Source organism: Anser brachyrhynchus (assembly GCF_964034855.1).
Source record: "Anser brachyrhynchus genome assembly, chromosome: 2".
NCBI lineage: Eukaryota > Metazoa > Chordata > Aves > Anseriformes > Anatidae > Anser > Anser brachyrhynchus.
This window is the reverse complement of record NC_137695.1, coordinates 53455750-53478036: the sequence shown is the minus strand read 5'-3', so window position 1 is coordinate 53478036 and position 22287 is coordinate 53455750. Positions and strand designations below refer to the sequence as shown.

The 22287-nt window shown below is 36.2% G+C and overlaps 1 protein-coding gene across 2 annotated transcripts in view; it reads right to left on the bottom strand.

Annotated features, from left to right (window-relative positions):
• Positions 1-2989: 2989 nt before the first annotated feature.
• CDKAL1 (CDKAL1 threonylcarbamoyladenosine tRNA methylthiotransferase) overlaps positions 2990-22287 on the bottom strand; it is a 438076-nt gene continuing 418778 nt past the window's right edge. For both annotated transcript variants that reach the window (XM_080578147.1, XM_080578148.1), the window contains one exon: positions 2990-3699. In XM_080578147.1, the coding sequence (XP_080434273.1) occupies positions 3493-3699 (207 nt within the window). In that variant the 3' untranslated portion in view covers positions 2990-3492. The remainder of the gene's footprint in view (positions 3700-22287) is intronic.

The window sequence follows — 22287 nt, the reverse complement described above, 5'->3', positions numbered from 1 at the left end:
TTTGTGATTTCTAAATGCTCTTTGTTTCTATCTTTACAATAAAACAAAGTTCATTCAAAATAAAACATGGAATATAAGTAATATGTGAAAATAAAACTCAGAAATGTTGCAAGCCATTTTTCCAGCAAAAGTACTGCACGTTCAATATATAAAGAATTTAATAAACCTCACACAGACAGGCACACGCCTATTTGCTCCTTCAGATTTTCAGATCTCTTCTTTTATATTTGTCTTAGTCCCTGAAGTTACTCACATCTTGCAGTTATAAAAGATAGACTTGTTATTAACACACAAATGTTCATAGACATAACATCTTTACAGATATCCTCTGCAAGCTGATCAAGCCACTCTCCATATGTATTTAAACATAGAGGAAGGCTGGAGTTTTTAAGTTGTCAGATCTGTGCCTGGGTAAGAGGGGCTCTATTTTCACTCTTTGAGCAGCAAGAGATTAGCAGCTTGAAATCACTTTGACAGTTTCAGTTACTCTCTTGCATACCGCAGGGAGTTTTAATTCCAACCTGTGAAATTGTAATTGCTTCTCAAGAAGAGCGGGCGGATTCTGGGTAATGGCCGCAGCCAAGCTCCATGTCAGAGTTGCCAGTTGCTGCCACCTCAAATATTACTTGCTGTTATTCAAAAATCACTCCAGCTTTCCATATGGGAAGTTGAACTGGGGAGCGAAACTAAATTAACAGAAGCTGTCAGATGTTCAGAGATGTGCAGGCAATGATGTGACAGGGGTGGATGAACTCTCCTCAAAAGGTACCTTCTCTTTTCTCTTTCTTGCTTTATAGAACGAGCTTTACGTAAAACACATTTTATTTCACACTCATTTACTAAGCAAGTATACTATTAACTGAAAACTACAATGCAAAGATTAAATGACAAATCTTAATGCACTTAATGTTGTTCAGAAGAGATTTAAGATGTCTTTGCTGTCCAAGTCTTGTGGTTTACAAGATTCCTCACTGAAAACAGCCAAAGGGAACTCAATGCTATGAGACAGAAAGAGAAACAGTCGAGGCTTCCTTAGTACCAAAAGGAAACATTTTCTGCTAAAAAAACAAACAAACAAACAAATAAAAAAAAAAACAAATGACAACAAAAAAGGGCATTGAATGTAGATTGCTTATTAGCCAGACACACTCTCTAGTGACAAACATGTTTATGCATCTGGTAGAGTGACATCAATCGACTGTCAGGAAAACTCTCCTGCAATGTCCTCGCTAATTTGGAGTGCAGTAGGTTTCTCACCCACCCTTATGGCTTGTAAGGAGAGAATACATGGTAGAAGTAGATCTCAAACATAACGCTGATGTAAAAATTAAAAATGCCACCTGGCAAGGCACTTAGAAGCATTCAGGGAGCCAAATGCGAGCAAAAAACACAGATCAAATGGGTTCAGGTCAACGTGTTCCATAAAGGAGATACAGCCACTTTGTTTTCCACTCACTAAGGTTTCCCGGTGGCCTTCAATGGTAGCTTCAACCAGAGCACAATTTGGGTTTTGCCTGAAGGTTCAGATGAGCTGTCTGATCAGAACCAACTTGTTCAGCTCAGTGGCTTTGAAAGTTTCAGTTGTAAACAAATACAAACAAATGAAAAACACTCTATTGCTTTACAATACAACGTGTCAACAGGCCCTCTCAAAATTAAAAGGAGGGTAATAAAACACTTGATAAACAACACTTCCTACTTATCAGAGGAAAGCTCAGTTTAAGAATATATTGCATCTGTGGACAATGTCATTTACAAAGTCTTCTGCACCCTCTTCCACACATTGCATTATTTCTAAGAAAATACACCACTTCCATTAAAACCAGTTATGCACAGAATCTAAATCACAAGCTTTGTAAATCTCTGTAACAGCTGATGCAATGAATCTGTAATTGCTACAATTAAATAAGCTAGAGTGGCTGACAGCAAGGGTGCTAGAGGCATAGCACATATCTGCATACTTTATTCCCATCAAATGCAAAAAATTGGCTCAGTTATAATGATTTTGTCAACTCATTATTTTCCTGAGAATCTTGTGATACTTGGCACTTTCCTGCAAATTTCAGCACCTGGAGTCAAGTGGTTTTTTGTTTTGCTTTTTTTTTGTTTTTTTTTGATAGAATTTCAGATTTGTTAAAAATGTAAATTATTGATCGTTACATATTCCTGGTTGTAGAGAAAAATCTGGAAAGACAAGCAAAACAAGAGCACAGTTTTTGTTGTTGCTGTTGTTGTTTGCTTTTTCTTAAATCTCAAAATTTTTGAGTTTTGGCTCATGACCTTCAGTGGTTGCAATAAGAAATATAATATTCAAGTCAATACACACCTAATTTCCTGAAGACGATCATTATTTGTTGATATAATTTACAGACTGTACTGGGAACATCATGGTGGAACTTCTTGATTAATTTGCCTGTAACTGTGATAAATCCTCAACTTAAAAAGTACAAAGCATTCTTCCTAGGGGATTATTCATCTGCACTGTACAGCCATGTTTGGAGCCCAGCTCAGTCTGTGCTGGATACTACATAAACATACTAAAAAAAAAAGACAGTTCCTGTTTTTAAGATTTAAAACAGACTTTGCAAGTGGAAGTTTGGAGGAAGATCCACAAAGGTGACAAGACATGAACAAACGAACGATGTCATGTATTAATGTCATTAATTAGAAATTCGGAGTGTGCAAAGCGTAGCCTCCCCACCATCAGAGCTGTACTGTCTTACAGTATGATCCAATATACAGCTAATATGAGATTCACATTTGGTGAATCTGAGCATTATACTAAGTCTGTGGAGACTATTAAATCCATCCTTTAGAACTCTACCACTAGAATCCCATCTTCCCATTCAATGATAATAAAAATAACTTTAAAACTATCTGTATGTAAAAAAATAATTCTTGTTGTATTAACAAAGCTTAGTAACTCATTCTGAAGTTGACAGAGGCAAGATGGCAGGCCAAAAATTCTTTCAGACATGACAGCAAAATCAATAGCAACAAATGACAAACTTTAATGGCCCGGCAGTGTTTGATTGTAATGTAAAAAGACACACATCAAACCATCACACTGCATTAAGCAAAATCTTTAAGAAAGTTATAAATGTTCTGCCCATAAAAGATTACCAACAATATTCAATGAAAAGATTTCTTATAAGCTTCAGGAGTTTCCTGTATAAAATTTTACCTGCCAGAGCAGTAATAAATAGAGTAAGCAATGCAAACATTGCATTGTTTTAGAAAAAAAAAGAAGAGGAGGACAGATGCAACGAACTGTTTCGCCAAAAAAAGTTCTCAAACTTTGGCAGGTACATCTTCCTAGAGCTTATTAGCATTCTCTCCTATGAATAACAGGAAAGGCATAGCATGAGTACAAATTATTGCCCAATTTATATCTTTTTTTTTTTTTTTAAGAGAGAGAGATAAGTTGGTAAAAGCGTTTCTTTTGAAGATTTTAAACAGCAATTTCATGTTTTCCTAAAAGCTTCATTCAGTTCACAGTTCTGTTTTCATCCCTCCATAGTACACCATGACAAGAACTGCCAGTAAAGCCAGGCTGACAGACAGTATCTTCAGTCCGCTTCCTTCTTGTTGCCATGGGAGCTGCGAAGGCATCCAGGGGCTGAAAGACGTTTTCACTGGGATCTCAGCAGAAGGATGTGCTTTCCAGTTTGTGCCATTCCGTGGTGTATGCCTGAACTCCTGTGAAGAAATGCATGTATTAAGATGAAACCGTGCTATGTATTTCTGATTGTACATATCAGATACAAATAAAATCTCCCCTTTTCACTGAAGTTCAAAATGCCATCCCCTTTCAAGGCAAAAAAATTCAATTTGCACTGCATCAGCATCAGGTCATCTGTTTTTTATACAGAATTCTTACCAGTGCCATACAAAGTCAATCTTTCTAACAAAATTAACTGCCAAATCAATGAAACCATTAGCAACAGAAACAAATATCCAGTACTCAATGTCATCAAAGAGTTGTTCAAGGATTATTTTTTTTGTTTGTTTTGCTGCTAACTCACTACTCTCCTACGTTTGGTCTCTTCAAAAGAAATTTCTAACTAGCGATAAAGGGGACCACAACACAACAATCCTTTGCACAGCAGGGCTCTTCTGAAGTCAATCATCATCTCCTGGTGTGCCAGCTCAGTGGTGCTTGAAAATCCTCCCACAGGGCTTTTCCTTTCCCCTGACCCTCAGGAGGCAGCTGTGCTAAAACACTCACCTTCTCATTCAGCATATTGCATCCGAGTTCCCTGCTGTGCCTGCCATTACCATTCTCGACCTGACTGCAAGTACTAAGATCCTCCAGAACATGAGGACTTTTAACTGCAGCACAAGTTAGAGCCACTCTTTCAGTTTAAAATCCAAATGGAAAGAATAAACTCTTCTGTCTTGCAACCTTGTTCAGTTCAGCACACTAGCCATGTAGATACTCAAAAATGAAAGCATTTCTTAAAAATGTAATCTAATGACATTTACAAGAAATGTAAGTAGAAAAGAAAGTAAAAGGTGTAATTAAAGAAAGGTGGGATGATCTTGCAACATTTCTTTCTTCCTCCTTCTATTTCAATAATCTCCTAGGAATTCAGCTGAACTCAGCCTGTTTTTTAATTGGTTTGATTTTTTTTTTCCAGGTAGAAAAGGATTTTGATGAATCCATTTATTTTTCCTTTGCATTTGGTAGAAAATAAGCCAGGCACACAAAAAGTACCTATCTGGATAATCTCGTATTTCCAAGCAGCTGAAAAAGAGTCACATGAAAGCATAGACCAGATGCTTGACTCCCTTTTTGACTGAACATATTTCTGGACAAACTCAAAGAAATATCACAGCTCCAAGATGTGCTTGCCCATGAAAGTGGGAGAGCACCAGTCAAACTGTATGTAACTGTCTCCCATTCTCCATTTCAGGAATTATTATAGTAATTGCAGAAGAAAACTAATGATTACTATTGGTTAGGTAAGCAAGCATCAAAGGGGCTGATGTAAGTGCTGTTCTAACATCTGAGGTACTGTTGGTTTAGGTCACAACTCATACAGGTGGAAGGTTCCTGAATAAATGACCTATGGAAGGAGGATGGCTTCTTATATGTACTGCACCCAGAAGATTATCAAATATGACGAAGAATGGCTTAGCAATTACATCCTCAAATTCCCTCAGGACCCACAGATGCATTTCACCAGGTCCCATGGACTTGTGCACCTTCAGGTTCCTCAGATGGTCTCAAACCTGATCTTCTCCTACAGTGGGTGGCTCTTCATTCTCCCAGTCCCTGCCTTTGCCTTCTGGGGTTTGGGTCAATTTGGCTGATTACAGTCAGACTCCAAACTCCCGATTGAATATTTCTAAACAGTTTGATAATTAGTAAGGCTTGAACATTTATTTGTACAAAACTAGATACTGTCACAAAACAGATAAAATGGCCAGTATCTTGGTACTTTGAAACTTCCTCCTCCATGCTCCCCTTCATGCTCAGCCTGATTTCCTACATACCCATCTCTGTAAGACCGGGGATAGGCAGGAAAACATCCCAAACACAAGCTACAACTTTTAACAAGTTTTGAAGGACTTGACTTTTCTTCTTCTTATATTTATTTGTTTCACTAACAGTTAAAAATATTTGTGTTTCATGCATATGTTCATGTCCTTGCGCAGTAGTGATTTCATGGGCACTTCATTTTTGTTTTGCAGTTTTTCTGGTTTCCAATATAAAATGAAATAATTTCATCTTGTTAGAATTATTTTGAGGAGGAATAGCTCATACTGCTCTTGTTTTCTGTTATATTGTTCTTATAAACCTCTATTGCATTATGCAAAAAGTACTATTACATATTATGCAAAAAGTACTATTATATAGTACTGCATTGTGGTACTAGGACAGAATGATAAAAGAGATTTTAGCAAAGTTTACAAAGTTCCAGTGGTGGTGAACCCTACTGTCCTCACTGCCCATTGTCCCCAGTGCTACTTCATGAGAGTAATGCAGTGTGTAAAGTTGTGAGCACTGTTTTCTTCCTTACTTTACCATATTTGTCATAAATAGGATGATCATACTGGCACACTAAACCTATTCCTTTTTTTAAAAAAGTTTTCTTTCTGTATATGAGAGTTTCTCTTACAGTATTTTACCTATATTGAAACTTAACTGGGCTGGAAGTACAATTCTCACAGTTTTACTGTGCCTTTGTTTTCCTTCCTTCTACCTTGCATTTTGAACTCTGATGCATTTATTTCTACTGGCAGTCACATTTTCTAAAATGTTTGCACAAAATTCTTGGATTTGCACAGTATCTCGGATCCTGTAAGAGACTGACACACAGTTTAAACCAGAAGTTTTTATTTCAATAGATGCATATTAAGGTTTTTACATGAAATGTTACTCCTATTACATTGCTAACCTGAATTCTTTACTAATTTTATAATGGATTAAGATATTTTACATGGACAAAAAGATCACAATTTGCAAACTAAAGTGACCCTTTTCTTTAAGACGTACTTCACAGTTTATCACTTAAAACACTACTGCATTTCTATTTGATATTGTGCAACTCTTCAGATGATCCTATCAAATATGTTTTTTTTTTTTTCCAATGGAAGTAACAAATATTTTCATCTAATCCTTATGTCCCAAGAACTAATTTCTAGTTTGCCCCAATACTCTGTCTTGCAAAACTGACAATACCACTCCCGTCCTTGAAAATTTCTGTCATTATCATCACAGAAGATGCACTGTGAAAAGGTTACATCTGGTTCCCTATAGCTGAAAGGCTCCTTTAGAAAATGTCAGTCTTTTGTCCACCCTGCAATTTGTACAACAGCTTTTAAAACCATGATAATCTCTCAGAGATGCCTGCAGGTAGATTCCTTTTCCCAAGAGTCTGCTCTGCAGCTCCATAAGACACGGCACAGAACTCTCAAAGGGAAGAAAAACAGCTGGGCTAAACTGAACTGAGAGTGCAATTCTTGCACTCTCTCAAGCCTGAGCAAAGGGCTGGAGTGGCCCTCACTGCAGTCTGTAAAACACTGAACAGCCTGTCTAGAATATAATCTGTTCTTACTAGCATATAACTATCACATTATCAGGTGTGCTAGTGGAAAACATTGCATATACATTTTTATTTGGGCAGAAAGTCTTGTTATAGGCTCCATTTGAGGAAGTGGTTTCCAGGTAAAAAATACAGTATAAGTTGTAGTATATGTTGCATGCATAGAGAAGGAGGTGAGAGTATGGTGTTATGTAAACCAAAACTAAAACCCTGCATTCTAGGATAGACAAGACAAATTACAGTAGCTTCTCTGGACTGTTATATCACCTTCAGTGTTTGCACTACTGAAGCACTATATTCTGAGATCGTCCTATAATTTTTCTTCCCCTAAAATTCTCCATCTAATGTGCCTTGAAGAATTATTCAAGGCACCTGCAGAACATCTTTCATAAAAGCAACTTCATGAGAGCTCTTTTATGCATCGTTGATGTAAAAAAGTTTGGGTGGAGGCACAGATCTCATTTGTTGAACTGGCGGTTACTCTGGTCCACTCCCTCTGTGCTCTGACTTTATCAAAGCATTAATTCTGTAAGGCCCTTATTTGTATCTCTAGATGAAATGTTTGTATTGTATTTGCTTTTCAAAGAATCTTCTTTCTGCAACATTCTGAACTGATAATGCTGGTAATATTTATCATACAGAAGCAGTAGTAAGAGTGCAACAGTTTCATTACCTGAGCTCACAAACACTTTTGTAGCTGCAAGACTTGGGAAGATTAGCATAATGATTCAGTTCAGTGGAATTTAGAACTAAATCCAAAGACTCTTTTTTATCTGAAAAAAACTTGGAGGAAATATTAAAGAAGCTTCCAGAAATATTTATTCATACTAATTTAATCCTTGCTCAGCCATAAACTCTTGGGTAGACTTGTTATTCATAAAGAACACTTCTCTCACTAGAAAGGATCACAATGAAGGAAAAGGTACTCTAAGATTTAAACCTCCATACTGTTAATCAAAATGGGGGGAAGAGAAGTAATTATCAAACTGAAATGCAAAGGTGACACTTTGAGCTAAGCATCTTGTATTTCCATGGAGGGAGCCTTTCATCTTGTTTTGGCAGCCACTAAGTAAACACAAGACTTTGCTAATAAAGTATAATATAAATTATTAAACCATCTAGTGCATGATCAAATGCATTTCAGATTATTTTTTGAATAATTCTGCCTTGACGACTGCCAGGAGTTATATATTTTGTGTAGTCTTGCAGAGACCCATTGATTGCTGTCTTTCTGAAACTCCTGTCCCAGACTTAAACTGCTATGCATGAAAGAAATATATAATCACATCAAAACCTAAGATTTGGCATCTGTCGATCACAGCCTAGCTTTTTGTAGGATCTCGCTTCATGTTAGTCAACAAAGACATGATAGCAACTCTTTAGCTCTGAGCTGTTTTAATAGATTCAAAACATTTCTTACATGCAAATTTGTTTTATGGCTCAGGGGCACTGTTAGAGCTTGAAGTGTTAGCTAACTGCTATGAAAAACTACTTGACTAAGCATATCTCAAGATAAATTAGACTTTTGAATTTTTTAGCCCAACCAAATACATCTTATACACTTACACCACTGGGTTTAAAAATATGGACTTTTATATAATCATGCACAACAAGCATGTGCGACAAATTAGAAGAAAACATGTTAAAATATGCATTACATATCCTACTGTGCCATTTGAAACTCTGGGCTATTACACTTGGAAGGCATTTTTCATATTGAAAAAACAAACAGATACTGCAGGTCACACAGATTACACATTGGAAAAATATCTAAGTTAAATTTTATTGAACAGGTCCGGAAGACACAGTTAGTTCTGTAGGTATTAAGAGTTCTTTTGATTTATTACTTACTAAATTCTAGCAGCCTCTTTTTGCAAATGTGGAGCGTTGATCTCAAAGCAGAAAATAAATGGCAGACAAAATATTTTCTTCTAATGGAATTACACAGTAATTCCGATAAGAAACATCCCTGCCACCATGTATCCCAATAAATGCACAGCACTAAGTTGTTAAGAGAAAATGTCATCTACAAGCATGCTTGCATCTGATGTTATCACCTCTTATACCATTCCTAGGAACTCACTGATTCCAAAATACACATGGAATTTACTTATTCATTTTAAGAAATAGGAAATCTTGAAAAAATAATTAAAGAAACCAGTCACTTTTGCAAATGTAATATTGTTTCTTATTTTTGTGTGCATATATGTGTGTGTGAGTGCGTGCATGGCAAATGATCATGTACTTTAATATATTATGGAGAGAATAGACCTGAACTAAAGGATAAATACACATTTAATATCAATTTCTCAGTAAAGAGTTGGAGTTTTAGTGATAATTAGGATTCTTCATCTGATATCCCCAAATCATTATCACCAATATCATAGCAGGATAATAAATTAATCACAGCATTAAATAGATGTCACTAGTCACTAAAACTGCTTTACAGTCTGTCATAGGATGCTAGAATAATTCTGACTGCATCTAGTCCAGCCTCCTGCTCAAAGAAGGGTCAGGTATGGCCCAGTCAGCTCAGGGCTTTAACCAGTTGGGCCTTGAAAACCTTCAAGGACAGAGACTAAATTACATCTCTGGGCTGTTGTTTTTCCCATGAAGACAGTCTAGCAGTTGAACATTTCTCCTTATATCCAGTCTGAACCTCTTATTTCAACTTATGCCCATTATCTCTCATCCTCCCACATTCACCACTGTGAAGCACATGGTTCTGTCCTCTCAGTAATCTTCCCATAGGCACTGGGAGGCTTCTGCTAAGTTCTCCTGAAGACACCCCTTCTTCAGTCTTGAACAAGTCTTGTCCATCAGCCTCTCCTCACAAGCCAAGTACTCCAGCCCCTGACCATCCTGATGACCTCATGCTGAACTCATTCCAGTTATCAATACAATATTTACATCAAGATCATTACACATGGCCCTATCAAGTCAGGTCAACAGTGCTCCTTAGCAGATGAACCATGGTCAAATTAGAACTTAAAATACCCACCTGGACGCGTTCCTGTGTGATGTGATCTAGGTATTCCTGCTCCGGCAAGGGGACTGGACTAGATGATCTTTCAAGGTCCCTTCCAACCCCTAACATTCTGTGATTCTGTGTAATACATTTAATAATGGGAGGATATGCAGAGACTGACTTGAAGCTCATCTTCATTACATCTGACAGTTTGTTCCAGGTTTGTCATTCCCTATGGTGATCAACTTTAACTATGGCCCTTCCCTGGCCTGCATAGCAAGTCATCAGAATCTTGTTTCTTTCCCAGTAACACTTCCATGATCTGTCTGGTTCCTTTGGTCAGCACAGCAGAAATACCTTTCCCATTTCTCAGCTTGATCACCACTACAATCTCCTATCTGCCCTGTTTTCTTTCTACTTTTCCCCACTTCCTTCCTGCATCATCTGACCATATAGGCCCTCCTAATAATAAAACAAAACAAAAGAAAACAAACAAACAAACAGAAAAAAAAACAAACAGAAACATCAATAGGAATACAAATTTGGAATGATATCTTGTATCATGATTTTCTGTCCAAGTCACAGAGACACACCTCTAGAACATCTTCCTCCTGCAGTAACAATTAATTCAAACTTTAACATTCCCACATTCCCATGTGAGAGTCTAAAAGAAATCAACTCTTCCTCTATAAGTTACTGCACTTGAACTCACCGTTACTGTAAGGCTGCGCTGGTACTTTCACATGGCAGACATCTCTTTGCTCTTTTCCATGTTCTTACCTAAGGGTAAGGTTCTTACCCGTAGAATCACAGAATCATAGACTATCCTGAGTGGGAAGGGACGCACAAGGATCACTGAGTCCAATTCCTACTTCTTTTTCATCAGCAGTCTTTAAGGATTAGTATTCCCTCAATGAACCCTCAAAACTCAAAATGTAGTTAAAAGCTAGAGAGAAGGCTATGTAGCTGGGGTTTATTAAATGATTTCCTTTGTGATGTGCACTCTGAGGAAGAAGGAAACAACCAAAAAATCAACTAACAAAAGAAACAAAAAGAGTAATAACAAACAACTAAGGAGAGACAAGCCAAAAACACCTCTAAAACATTTAAAACACACTCTTGTGCTGCTTTGCATTATACTCACTTGTTTTAGCTTGTCTCTTTATAGGTATCTATAAATCCTTCCAGCCAGGAGTTGACTCTTTTTTACATATTAATTTTTTGTGCTACTATTAAACTTAGTGACACAGTATCCTCCTACTATACAAAGCATGCATTTTCAAAATAACCTGTCATTCGCAATCAGAAGAAACATTTTGAAGAACAGTCAGTGTGACGTCTGGATTCTGAGCTTTTTTCTTAACAAGGTGTGTGAGTGTCAATCACTACACCAAGGACCTCACATCACAGGAAAAAAGTGACATGCAAGCTGGCATTCCAGTTAGGATTTGCAACCACAAGAGAACTGAGGGAGCTTTTAAGCGTAAGACTTTTGTGATTCAAAAATCACAGTCATCCAAGTAATGAAATGAAGAATGAATCTAGGAGCACAATGTGGACAAATTTAGGAAGGGGATCTGTCACTATTTATTTCCCTGTGCATAGCACAGTTTTATAAAGGAGATGGCAGGTGCTTGCTCTGGGCACTTATCTGGTAATTAGTTGGCTAACAGACAAATCTGCTTCCTAGAGATCACCAGCAAAGGATTCATGGCTTTGAAAATACATTACAGTGAATTACAGAATGTACATTTACTTGTAATAACAGTGGATACCATTTTTCCAAAGTCAGTGAGCGTACCATGGCCTGTCTTAGTGCATGTTGTTCGTTAAAGGATCATACAGATATAAATATACATATATTTTAATATTTTAAGGTTATGTCTACAATGCAATGATTTTGTTGGTATATTTTGTTTGACGACAATAGAATGACAACAAATTAGCAGTATGTGAATGTTATATATAGATTCCACTACAAATGAGATTATTAAATGAAGTATGATATACTTCTTATAGCATAAGCCTTTAGAGACCATCACCTTTTTGCTTTCCTTTTAAGCCTTGAAATAACAATGACAATTATATGGAGGTCAACAATAGCTACAGGCAAAGAAACAAAAGGTTTCCATCAGAAAGAATATCCTAGTAAAATGAACAGCTGGATCTGAAAATATATATTAATGCCACAACAACAACCAATATAACCGAATGATATTCACGTATCAACAGCGAAATGAGTAATACTGCTTTTACTTGGAAGTGAACTCTATGATCATATATTAAAACACCCATTTTAAGAGGAATTCTATACTCCTAAATAGTAGAAGGTGTAAAATACTGGAAATCATTCCAACAACTGTTATTTGCAAAGAGCACTGTGATAAATATTCAAGAAATATCTCAAGGGACATGCTCTCAAAATCAGGAAGAGTTTACAAAAGATCTTTCATATGGCATAGAGTAGAATAAACTGATATATGTACATGTTCTTGACTAAAGCCTTCCTCTTAATCCTAGAGTATGTCAGAATCCTGAATTTATGGTGTTTTTACCTATTCCTGTAGGACCAAGTATTACAAACAGAGCATTCCAAGGAGGCTTCAACATTGTATTAAAAGACAATCCTTCTTACACATCCCTTCTTACACTCCAGCCTCATGGATAATAAACATAGTAGGAGATGAGCAATAATAATATTTAGGAATTATATTAGTTTCCAGAGTTTCAAATTCTATACCAGGATGTAGCTGTGGGTTCTATATGCCTCCCTCATTTTACAGGTAGAGAAACAAAGACTAAAACGTGTCTAGAGCTGTAACGGAAGTCAGCTATATGGGTCTCTACAACTCCTGTCTTAGATTCCAGTTGTCAACAGAAGCCAGTGTAGCCTCTAAATCCTTTTATCTCTGTGAAGCCTAAGATTTAAATCCATTTTCTTATATGCCCTAATATTTAGTCTCCTGACAAATTCTCCTGCATTAATTTTCATGGACTTTTCCACCCAGTATTAAATACTTGCAGTTGCTGAGACTGTAGATGTACAGCAAGCACAGCTGGAATCAGTCCTCTGTGAAAAGGAGCATTTCATGCAAGTCTGACATCTAACAGCTAATAAAGCATGACCGATCTTGACCAACTTTGTGGGTTCAGTGACAATATAAGGGTTTCCTTTTCATATTGTTATGGCCTCTTTCCTTTAAATATCCTTAGTTGTGTTAGGAGGTCTCCCACAGTACCAGTTAGCATACTTTTGAGCACCTGAGGGAGTGTCTTGAAATCTGAGTCTCCTTTTTTAATTTCCCACTCAGCCAAGTTCAGCTGCAGTTAATGGAGGACTCTCTCATGGAAACATCAAACACTGGTTACTGTGATTAGGCAAACCTAACTGCTCTAACACAATCTCTGTATCCCAAGTCTCTACAAATGATTCATCAGCCATTCTCCGCAATGAAGATTACATGAGAAAAAACTTTCTTGGCTTGCTGTGTATTTTATGCTAGATAATCATGATAGCACCTTGGCGCTCTGTCTAAGACATCAAAGAACAGTAAGCATCCAGTCTACAGGCCGTAACGAATATCTACCCTCAGGAGAGCATTTCTATCTTTCAGAGGGTGGTCTGACTAGAGAACCAACTTTTCTATCTGTAGAGGATTGAAGAGCATAAGCATGAACTTGCACCTTATCATGCTTAAATACCAGCAATTTGTACCTCAGCTGAGAGCCTCCAATGAATCCACGGGACCTCAATCTTCTTCCACACGGGTTTTGCATGGTGTGCTCTATTGGTTTTTATCTTATAACTCCTAGAGTTAGTTCATGAGGAGAAAAATCAGTTCCTCTGGATTTAACTATGAGGAAACGAGTAATAATTTCCTTTTTTTTCCTCAAGACTTAATACTTTGGAGTTAATTTCTCTTAAATGCTGAAGAGTCATTGCTGCAATATGCTTGAACACATGCTACAGAATGTTTAATAATTTGTAAATATCTGGTTCCAAGCACTTTAAACTGACTACCATCGTATTTCTTCACTATACTGACCTTTTAGTGGACACTTTGAACATCTTTCTCTGCCTCATCTTCATGTGTGAAATGGGAAGATGAAAGCTGCATTTCAGGAGGATAATGTAAATGCAAGCTTAATATTGTTTCTGAAGTACTCAAAAGTAAGTAATGGGAGTCATAGGAAAGGTTAGAAAGAAATTAGTAACTCCCTTGAGAGTGAGGTTTGAACTGTACATAGTAAATAACAGTACTATTACACAATGGACAATGAAGAGAAAAAATATCTAACAATTGCTTATTAAATGAATAGTCTCAGCTCTTTGCAAAGAAGGAAACAAATCTCTGTGTGTAAAAATAGTGCATAAACACATAATTAGAGGCTGAAACATAATATGGTTGGCATCTACATGGAAAAGAAGAACTAAAATTCTAGAATTTCCTTACTTCAGAGTACTTCACTTTACACTCCAAATAATTTGTGCACATACGTACATGAGAAATGTCATTCTTAATTTCTTCTTGTTATCACATATCATAGGTCTTCAGTGTCCTTGCAGTTTGTACTTTTCTCTATACCTAAAACGATACTGGTTTGTAGAACACAATCCATGATATTTTAGTACTGTTTTCTTTTCCCTTTTGGTGTTTGGTTGTTGGTCTCTAGGTGAATATAAGCAGTAACTGGAATTGACTCCCAAGGAAGTCAACTTAGTTATATACTATTAACTTTTGATCCTACTCGCCCATTTCATTAATGGAAGAGTAATCCATTGAGTTTCATAAATGTCAAAGGCTCATAGAAGAAAGAGATCTAAATCAGTGCTCCCATTGAGGAAAAGGTCAAAGCATAGTCTCAACAATCTTTTTTTGCCGTCATCCTCCTGACCAGTGTGCACTCTATCTCTAAATCACCTATGATAGTTACACAAACCAGCTATAATACATTTTTATCCACAGATCAGTCAGAGAAGATAGGAAGGATGTGAAGAGGAAGCTGTGGTTTTTGTTGCAGAAACATGGAAAGAACCATAGGACTCAAACCATGGGAAACCAGGCTTCATTTCAACTACTTAGTTGTTCATTCTCTAGCTCTGTGAACACAGCTTTCTTGCACAAAGACTGTCTTTGTGTCATAGCGCTTCAAAGCTAAATGCAAGACCAGATGAAAACTAGATAAAGAATAAATACGAAAGGGAAGAAAGGAGGGAGGGAGGGAGGGAAGGAGGGAAGTAGTACTGCTCAACACAGGGAACGGTGTTTTGACAAACTAGTTTGCTCATAAATATCAACAGTCTGCACTCCACATTTCTCCTCAGCTTTCCACAGCTGAAGGATCTATCTGACTAGATACTACCATTATACAGAAATGTATGATAGGAGAATGATTTTACATAAGAAACTGTTGCAAATGTATTTCTTCTACTTTTGAGATTTTCCATGTTAGGCTTAAATTAAAATGGTCACGAATTTCTATCAAACACGGTATCAATAGCTCCAGGCTATTTCCTTATAAATGATGAAAAGATAAGGTTCTTATGACAGATTGATAAGTTTTGAAAGGAATTTCACTCACTTATAAATCCTTTCTCCTGCTTCTCTGAAACCCGTACAATCTTTCCTAAATTTAGGCAATAGTAAGATGCACACTGCTTTCAGGGAAATAAATAAAGAAAATCTAGGATGAACACAAATAGAAGATGACCTGAAAATGGCAAATAATTACAAGATGCCTACAGAGGTGGTAACCACAAGCCCACAGAATGGTAATTGTAGGACTTAATTTAGTCTTTAACAAACTGACGGTTTTGAATTTAAAATGCTTTATGTCTCTCTCCATACTAAAGCTTAACAGCACTACAACAGGATTTTTATGATACAAGATACTCTCACAAGCATAAATCTATAATTCATTCCTTTCCAGCTATTAGGGGCTACACATCTGGCTTTTCCCTCTGGTCCTGTGGCAGAATCTGATTATGCTGCAGAATGTTAAGCACTCCTCACTGAAAAAAACTAATGAACTAATGTTTCTTTGAACAGAAATACTTGTTGAATAGTTCAAAGAGGAATAGAATTTCTGTCATTCTAAGCACTATTTCTATTACTTTACTAACTCTATGTCAGAAACATCTTTTTTTTTTTTTGCATGATAATTATGCTATCTGCACTTATCAGAGATTTTGTATGCGAGAATTGCAAAATAGTTTCCATATGGATATGATAAAGCACAGACAGACGGACTGAAATGACTTACAATCACATATGAACTCATGTCAAAATAAGGATAAGACTTAAAAGAAAAAAAAAAGAAAAAAAAAGCCTCTAATCCTCATAAGAAGACCCCTTCTTGAGGACCAGAAATCCATCTGGTCAGTATTATGTCTATAGGTACTTCTCAGTTATTCGATTATGATTTTTTTTGACAAAAAGAAGTGATAAAATGTATTACCTACATACCTTTGTTCCATCAAAAGTGTATTCACAAAAATTTTCAGGCAACCCCAATTCAAAATGGAGCACTTGTTCAAGCTCTTCCTGAGCATACATACACACATATATACATATATGTATATATATATATATAAAGAAGAACCTATCAATTTAAAAGCTATGGAATTTAGTTATTTTTTAGATATAGTATTATTGCAAGAAACACACTGAATCTAAAGAAAAGAATAATAATTTCCATGGGGCCTTTTGCTTTTTATTTTGCCTTTAAGATCTGGATATCCAGACAGTCATGTTTCATTTCTTTCACTATTTATCAAACCCATATTCATCTCATTTTGTAATACAGGGTAGTCAATCCTTTTTGATAGGCCATGAATCTACTTATGAGCCCTACACTGCTCTGCCTTGCCAATTACAAAACCTGGCATAAATTCATCATGTGATTAATAGCTACTAGTTCTTCTTCTTCACACATTCCATATGTATGACTCCAACATGTATGACTCTGTCCTGGTGTCCATTGGAAAAGAGGGTGTATGTTGTACCACGCTGGAGGCTGGCCATTTCTGCACTAGAATAGTGACATGCATCTGTAGAGATGGCTTTTTTACAGGCCAAGTCCCACAGAAAAGTTTTTCTACTGGTAAAGCCAGGTAAAAAAGGCAAAATGAAAAGTGTTATAGAGAAGAAGTTGACAGTACAAGAACATCAGCATTCATTATAGCACTTGGTGACTTATGCTGAACTGGAAGATGGAAAATAACTATTTTCTTACAGAATGATGAGTTATGTAGGTCAAATATGGTCTGCCTTCAGGCCCTTAATTATTCTGTGTGATTATCATCACCCAGAACAACTACAAATGTGAATTTATTTTTAAGGAATGTTTATCACTGAAATCTTCTCAACTTTATGTTTTTTATTTTACAAACGATTTGTCAGCCCTTCTCTCCAACAAACTACTTAAGAAAAATATGTAATATTTCTTGCTCACATTGATCGCTTAGATAGCCATATCGTTCAACTTTGTTTTTGGCTTTACACAAATGTATCTTAATTAAAACTGACTTCATGCCAGTGCTTGTGACTTCAACAATTAAATGGTGAAGCACCACTGAGTACATACATCTCCCTCACCATAATTCCAAAGTTTCAGTTTTTGATAGTAGCTGGGATGAAAGAAATATGTCCTAGTTTTTCAAAGATCGTAATTTTATTATTGCTCCAAACCTGGGTTATCAACCTGACTCAGGTAAACAAAATGAATGCAAATACTCTGAAATTTTAACATGCTGTGGGCTTAACTTTCAAACACATGAGATCTGTGACTGAAGCTCTCCGACTCTTTTGGAACCTCAAAATATGAAGTGTTTCTGATGCACACCCGCAAAACTGCTTAGAGCAAACTCCCAGTGAAAACATATAATAACTGATGAACAAGCTTGGGAGTCCATTTTAATGTAAAAGAAAGGCATAACACCTAAAGGGCCATGCAAACGGAGCACTAATTTTACTTCAGTGGGAATGTTTATGAGATTTGGGTTACATACACAAACCATCACATCACACCACCACCACAACTCTCATGCTATACTGAGTAGAGTTTTCAGTGCAAGCTTCTGCCCTCCCAAAGTTGGATTAGAAAATTATATCAAACCTCATTGTACTTTCTGGATTTTAACTAGTATAAGTTACTCTGCCTGGCATTGGAGTAAGTCAGTAAAAAAAATCTTTCTACAACTTTAATCAGAGTTCTAACATCTGAGATAATAAATTAGAGGTACTGGGGAATCCTTCAAGACATTTAAATACACAATAGGAAGTAGTCAGAGGATGGTTATCAAGATTAGTGTACTGTACAATAACCACAAGTAAAGCTGTTCTCTCTAATAGGTGCTTAAATAATTAGTTACTTTTCTAAATGTTTCTTTTACTTAATGGTCTTCAATAAAACCCACAGGAGCAGCTTGCTTTGGAACTTGTTACAAATAAGAACTGAACCTGGAATCAAATAAATATAAGTGTCAGGTCTCATGAAAACCTTCAATGTAATAGGCAAGGAGCCAAATTTCTTAGAGGTAGAACACAAACTTTTAAAGCAATTATCCCTCTTGTAGTTTGGGAGAACTCCTTAAAAAAAAAAATAATCTTAGACTGTCGGAGAGATTGTGGCAGGAGGGCAGGGGTTTATTTCTGTTGTTGTTTGGTCCAGTAAATTTGCAACAATGTGCTAAAGCATTGCATAATGGCATGATCAAGTCTTTGCTCTCATTACATGACAAAGAATCTAGTGTGAATGTTAAACTTGATATGGAATACAGCATGAATAAACACAAAGTTACTGGATGCTACCTCTGAAGAAGATCTGGTTTAGTAAATTTGCTTAGATACTACAACTATCTGTTGGCTGTCTTTAAGGATGCAGTCAGTGATTGTAGTATATTCATCTGAGCCACATTAAATTATAAGATGCTAGCATAATTAGGACTATATTCTTGATAGACTAAATTTAAAACTCTGGAACTTCACATCTATGCCACTAAGGTATGGCATTTTGATGACCTGATATTTTAAGATAATGTTTTCTCCAGTGTACTGACCAAATAAAATCTCATCTTTACTACTCAACCGTAATGTAATCTCAATTAAAGATGTAGGCACCGTAAATTTACCTTTGAATTTTTATATGCAGATATTCCAATACACAAAGCCTCAAGGATTAATGCATTCAAATGTTTATAAAATTTAATCAAATACTGATAAAATTTAATCAAATACTGATAAAAAATGTTTGTCCTATTGAAAAAGCTTTCTTACCTTTTCCTTTATCTTCTTCTTACCCTTGACGCCACAAAAAAATCTCTTAGTGTTACTGGGAACAATACTCAAAACACAACCATAAATCACTATACACAAGTACTATCAAAGTTTGAGTGGGAATCTGTGATTATGAATGGATGGAAGTATTCTATTATAACGTAAAATATTGCTGGATCAGATCAACAATACTTTAGAAGATTTGTCACAGTAAAAAAGTTATTTGAATAACACATTCATATGTATCTTGATAAATGCTCATGATCATTAAAAAATCAACAGGAGCAGAAGGGATGATTTTTAAAGGCTAAAATACCAGTCATCTACCGAGAATGTAATAAAACTTTTTGAAGGTGTAATAATATTAAAGAACAGAGAACACCCTAATTTCCTTCTAACATGCTTTGCTGATTTCTTTGAAATTAGATACACTTTTTCAACATTTTGAAGTTAAAAACAAGCTTAATCTCTTGACAGTAATTTTCCAAACAATCTCAAAGATAATGTTCCCTTTCACTTCAATGATTTTGGCAACAAATATATTTCTAAGATGCAGAAGTTCAACATTTCAATACCTTGCATGAGTAAAATCAAATCTACTGATCTTTCATTTGGTAATGGGGAAAGCTATATAATGCTTCTAAATCTCTATTTCCTCTCAAGGGCTCCCTGTGCCTTTTTCATGCTGTCCTACTTTTTCATGCTGTATTCTTGTAGAAAGACTGTGAAGATTACAGCATTGATAGATAAGAAAGGTAGAAAAATCATCCATCTCATAGTTCCCATTCATAAGTCAACAGAGAAGTAATAAGTAGAAAAGGGAAGACTAAAGAATACAAGAAAAACAACAATATGCACACAGGCTGAATATCATTCATTTACCTTTGTCTACACTGGTATTAAACTCCACTGCAGAGGAATTATAGTCAAACCTATCATGACTTTCGCTGGCACAACCAGTTGGAATTAGATGACCTCCAAAGCAATTATTAACACTTAGAGAATTTATGAACTGGTATATTAAGTAATAAAGCATTACTAAAAACAAATAGCTTTTGATTCTTTCCAAAGAGTCTGTTAGTTAAAACTCAAATTGAAAAGAAAAAAAGATTCTAAAAAGAACTCCTTTCTAAAGGAGGAGTGTCAAGTAGTTAAAATTACCATGGCTACACATTTCCAATTTGTCTCTAAGTCAAGGGAGTGCAGATCCCACTCTCTCATCTTACAGTGCACCATGAGGTCAAGTACTAGAAATAATACACAAAAATGGCAAAACTATTTCAGCACTTGATGGTTCTACTTCTAGAAGCAGGAGGGCCAGAACATTTCTGTTTAATCTTCTCTCATTCTCCAGAAAATGACTTACAGTTGAATCATCCCAGTCATTACTATTTCCATTTATTGCATGCACTGCAGAGGATTAACATAATTATGTAATTTAAAATGATTAGACAGTGACATTCAGCCAAATAACACTGTCCGTTGAGGAAATGGAAAGTAAATAAAGTTCTTATCTTTTCACCTGAAAAGGTCTTGAGAAAGCATTTGTTTGAAAAAGAGCTATGCAAAATGTGTTTTTTCAGCTGAGCTTTGATCACTGTAGTTGAAATTCAGCCCTGCCAGCGAGATGGGCAGAAAGAAAACATGCCCATTAAATTAAAGACTTGAGTACAAAACTACCTGGTGAAGGAGTCTTATGCTGGCTCTTGGGTTTGCTTTCTTTAATCATCTGAAAGTTTTTTAACCCTCTATGCAGCACAGGGAAGTATTCTGGACCACTGAGTTGCCTTCTCTTCCAGCTTGCTAGCCATCATGTAAATGCTGGCTAAATTAAAATATTCACAGAATTACAGAAAATAAGGCTGGAAACAAACTTAAGAGGTCACCTAGCCCATACCCATGACTCAAGACAGGTGACCTGTATCTCTAATGTTTCTCAGATATTTGTGAAACATATTCTTAAAGAATAACATTGAAAAAAAAATCCCCATCCCAATACAGGCAATCCAATCTAGCACTTTTCTAAACTCAGGAAGAAAAATCTGTTCTGATCGTAAGAAAGATTCCATCTCGAATTTACGAGTGTAGGCTCAGAAATGTTGGGCTTTGAAGTACAAGAAAAAATCCAAATCAACTCAAATCCCCAAATGAATGAACCCAACGTGGAACATGGATAATGTGTAAATCACAAAAATCAGCATGTAAGCAATGGAATACTAGAATTTTTGTCTTTTTTCTTTTTTTTCCCCAGAAAAATAAGACTTTTGAAGCTTCTTTCCAAAACCACTTATAGATGTCTTTAAGCTCCACTCTTAGAAAGGAAATTTCTCTTTTCTTACACTAACTTTATAGAGACACTAACTTTTTAGTGACCTCAGTGAAATAACTGAATAAAACATGAGAAAAAGAGAGAAATGAAGAAGGATTTAACAACATCTTATAGGACTTCTACTTACAACCAGAAGGAAGCAAGAGTAACACATAAATCTGATTAATATATATAAAAGCACTAACCAGTTGCATGCCTCTTACTAAAATCAGTTGTTTTAGAGAAAGTGTGAGATAACAAAAGGTATGTTCCTTTTGAGTATGAGATAACAAAAGGCACCTGAGATAACAAAAGGTATGTTCCTACAACCAATAATGCAAGAGCACAAAACATTGCTTTCTTGAAATGCAGAACTACCTGAGAACCATTTCACACAAAGTTCTGTTTCATCTTTTGTCAGTATACTTATGTTAAATAGAAAATTCCCCATATGTTTCTCAAACTGACCCTTCACAGAATCACAGAATCGAATGGGTTGGAAGGGACCTTGAAAGATCATCGGGTCTAACCCCCTTCCAAAGCAGGTTCCTTAGAGCAGGCTGCCCAGGTAGGCATCCAGACGGGCCTTGAATATCTCCAGAGAAGGAGACTCCACAACCTCCCTGGGCAGCCTGTCCCAGTGCTCCGTCACCCTCACCGTGAAGAAGTTCTTTCGCATGT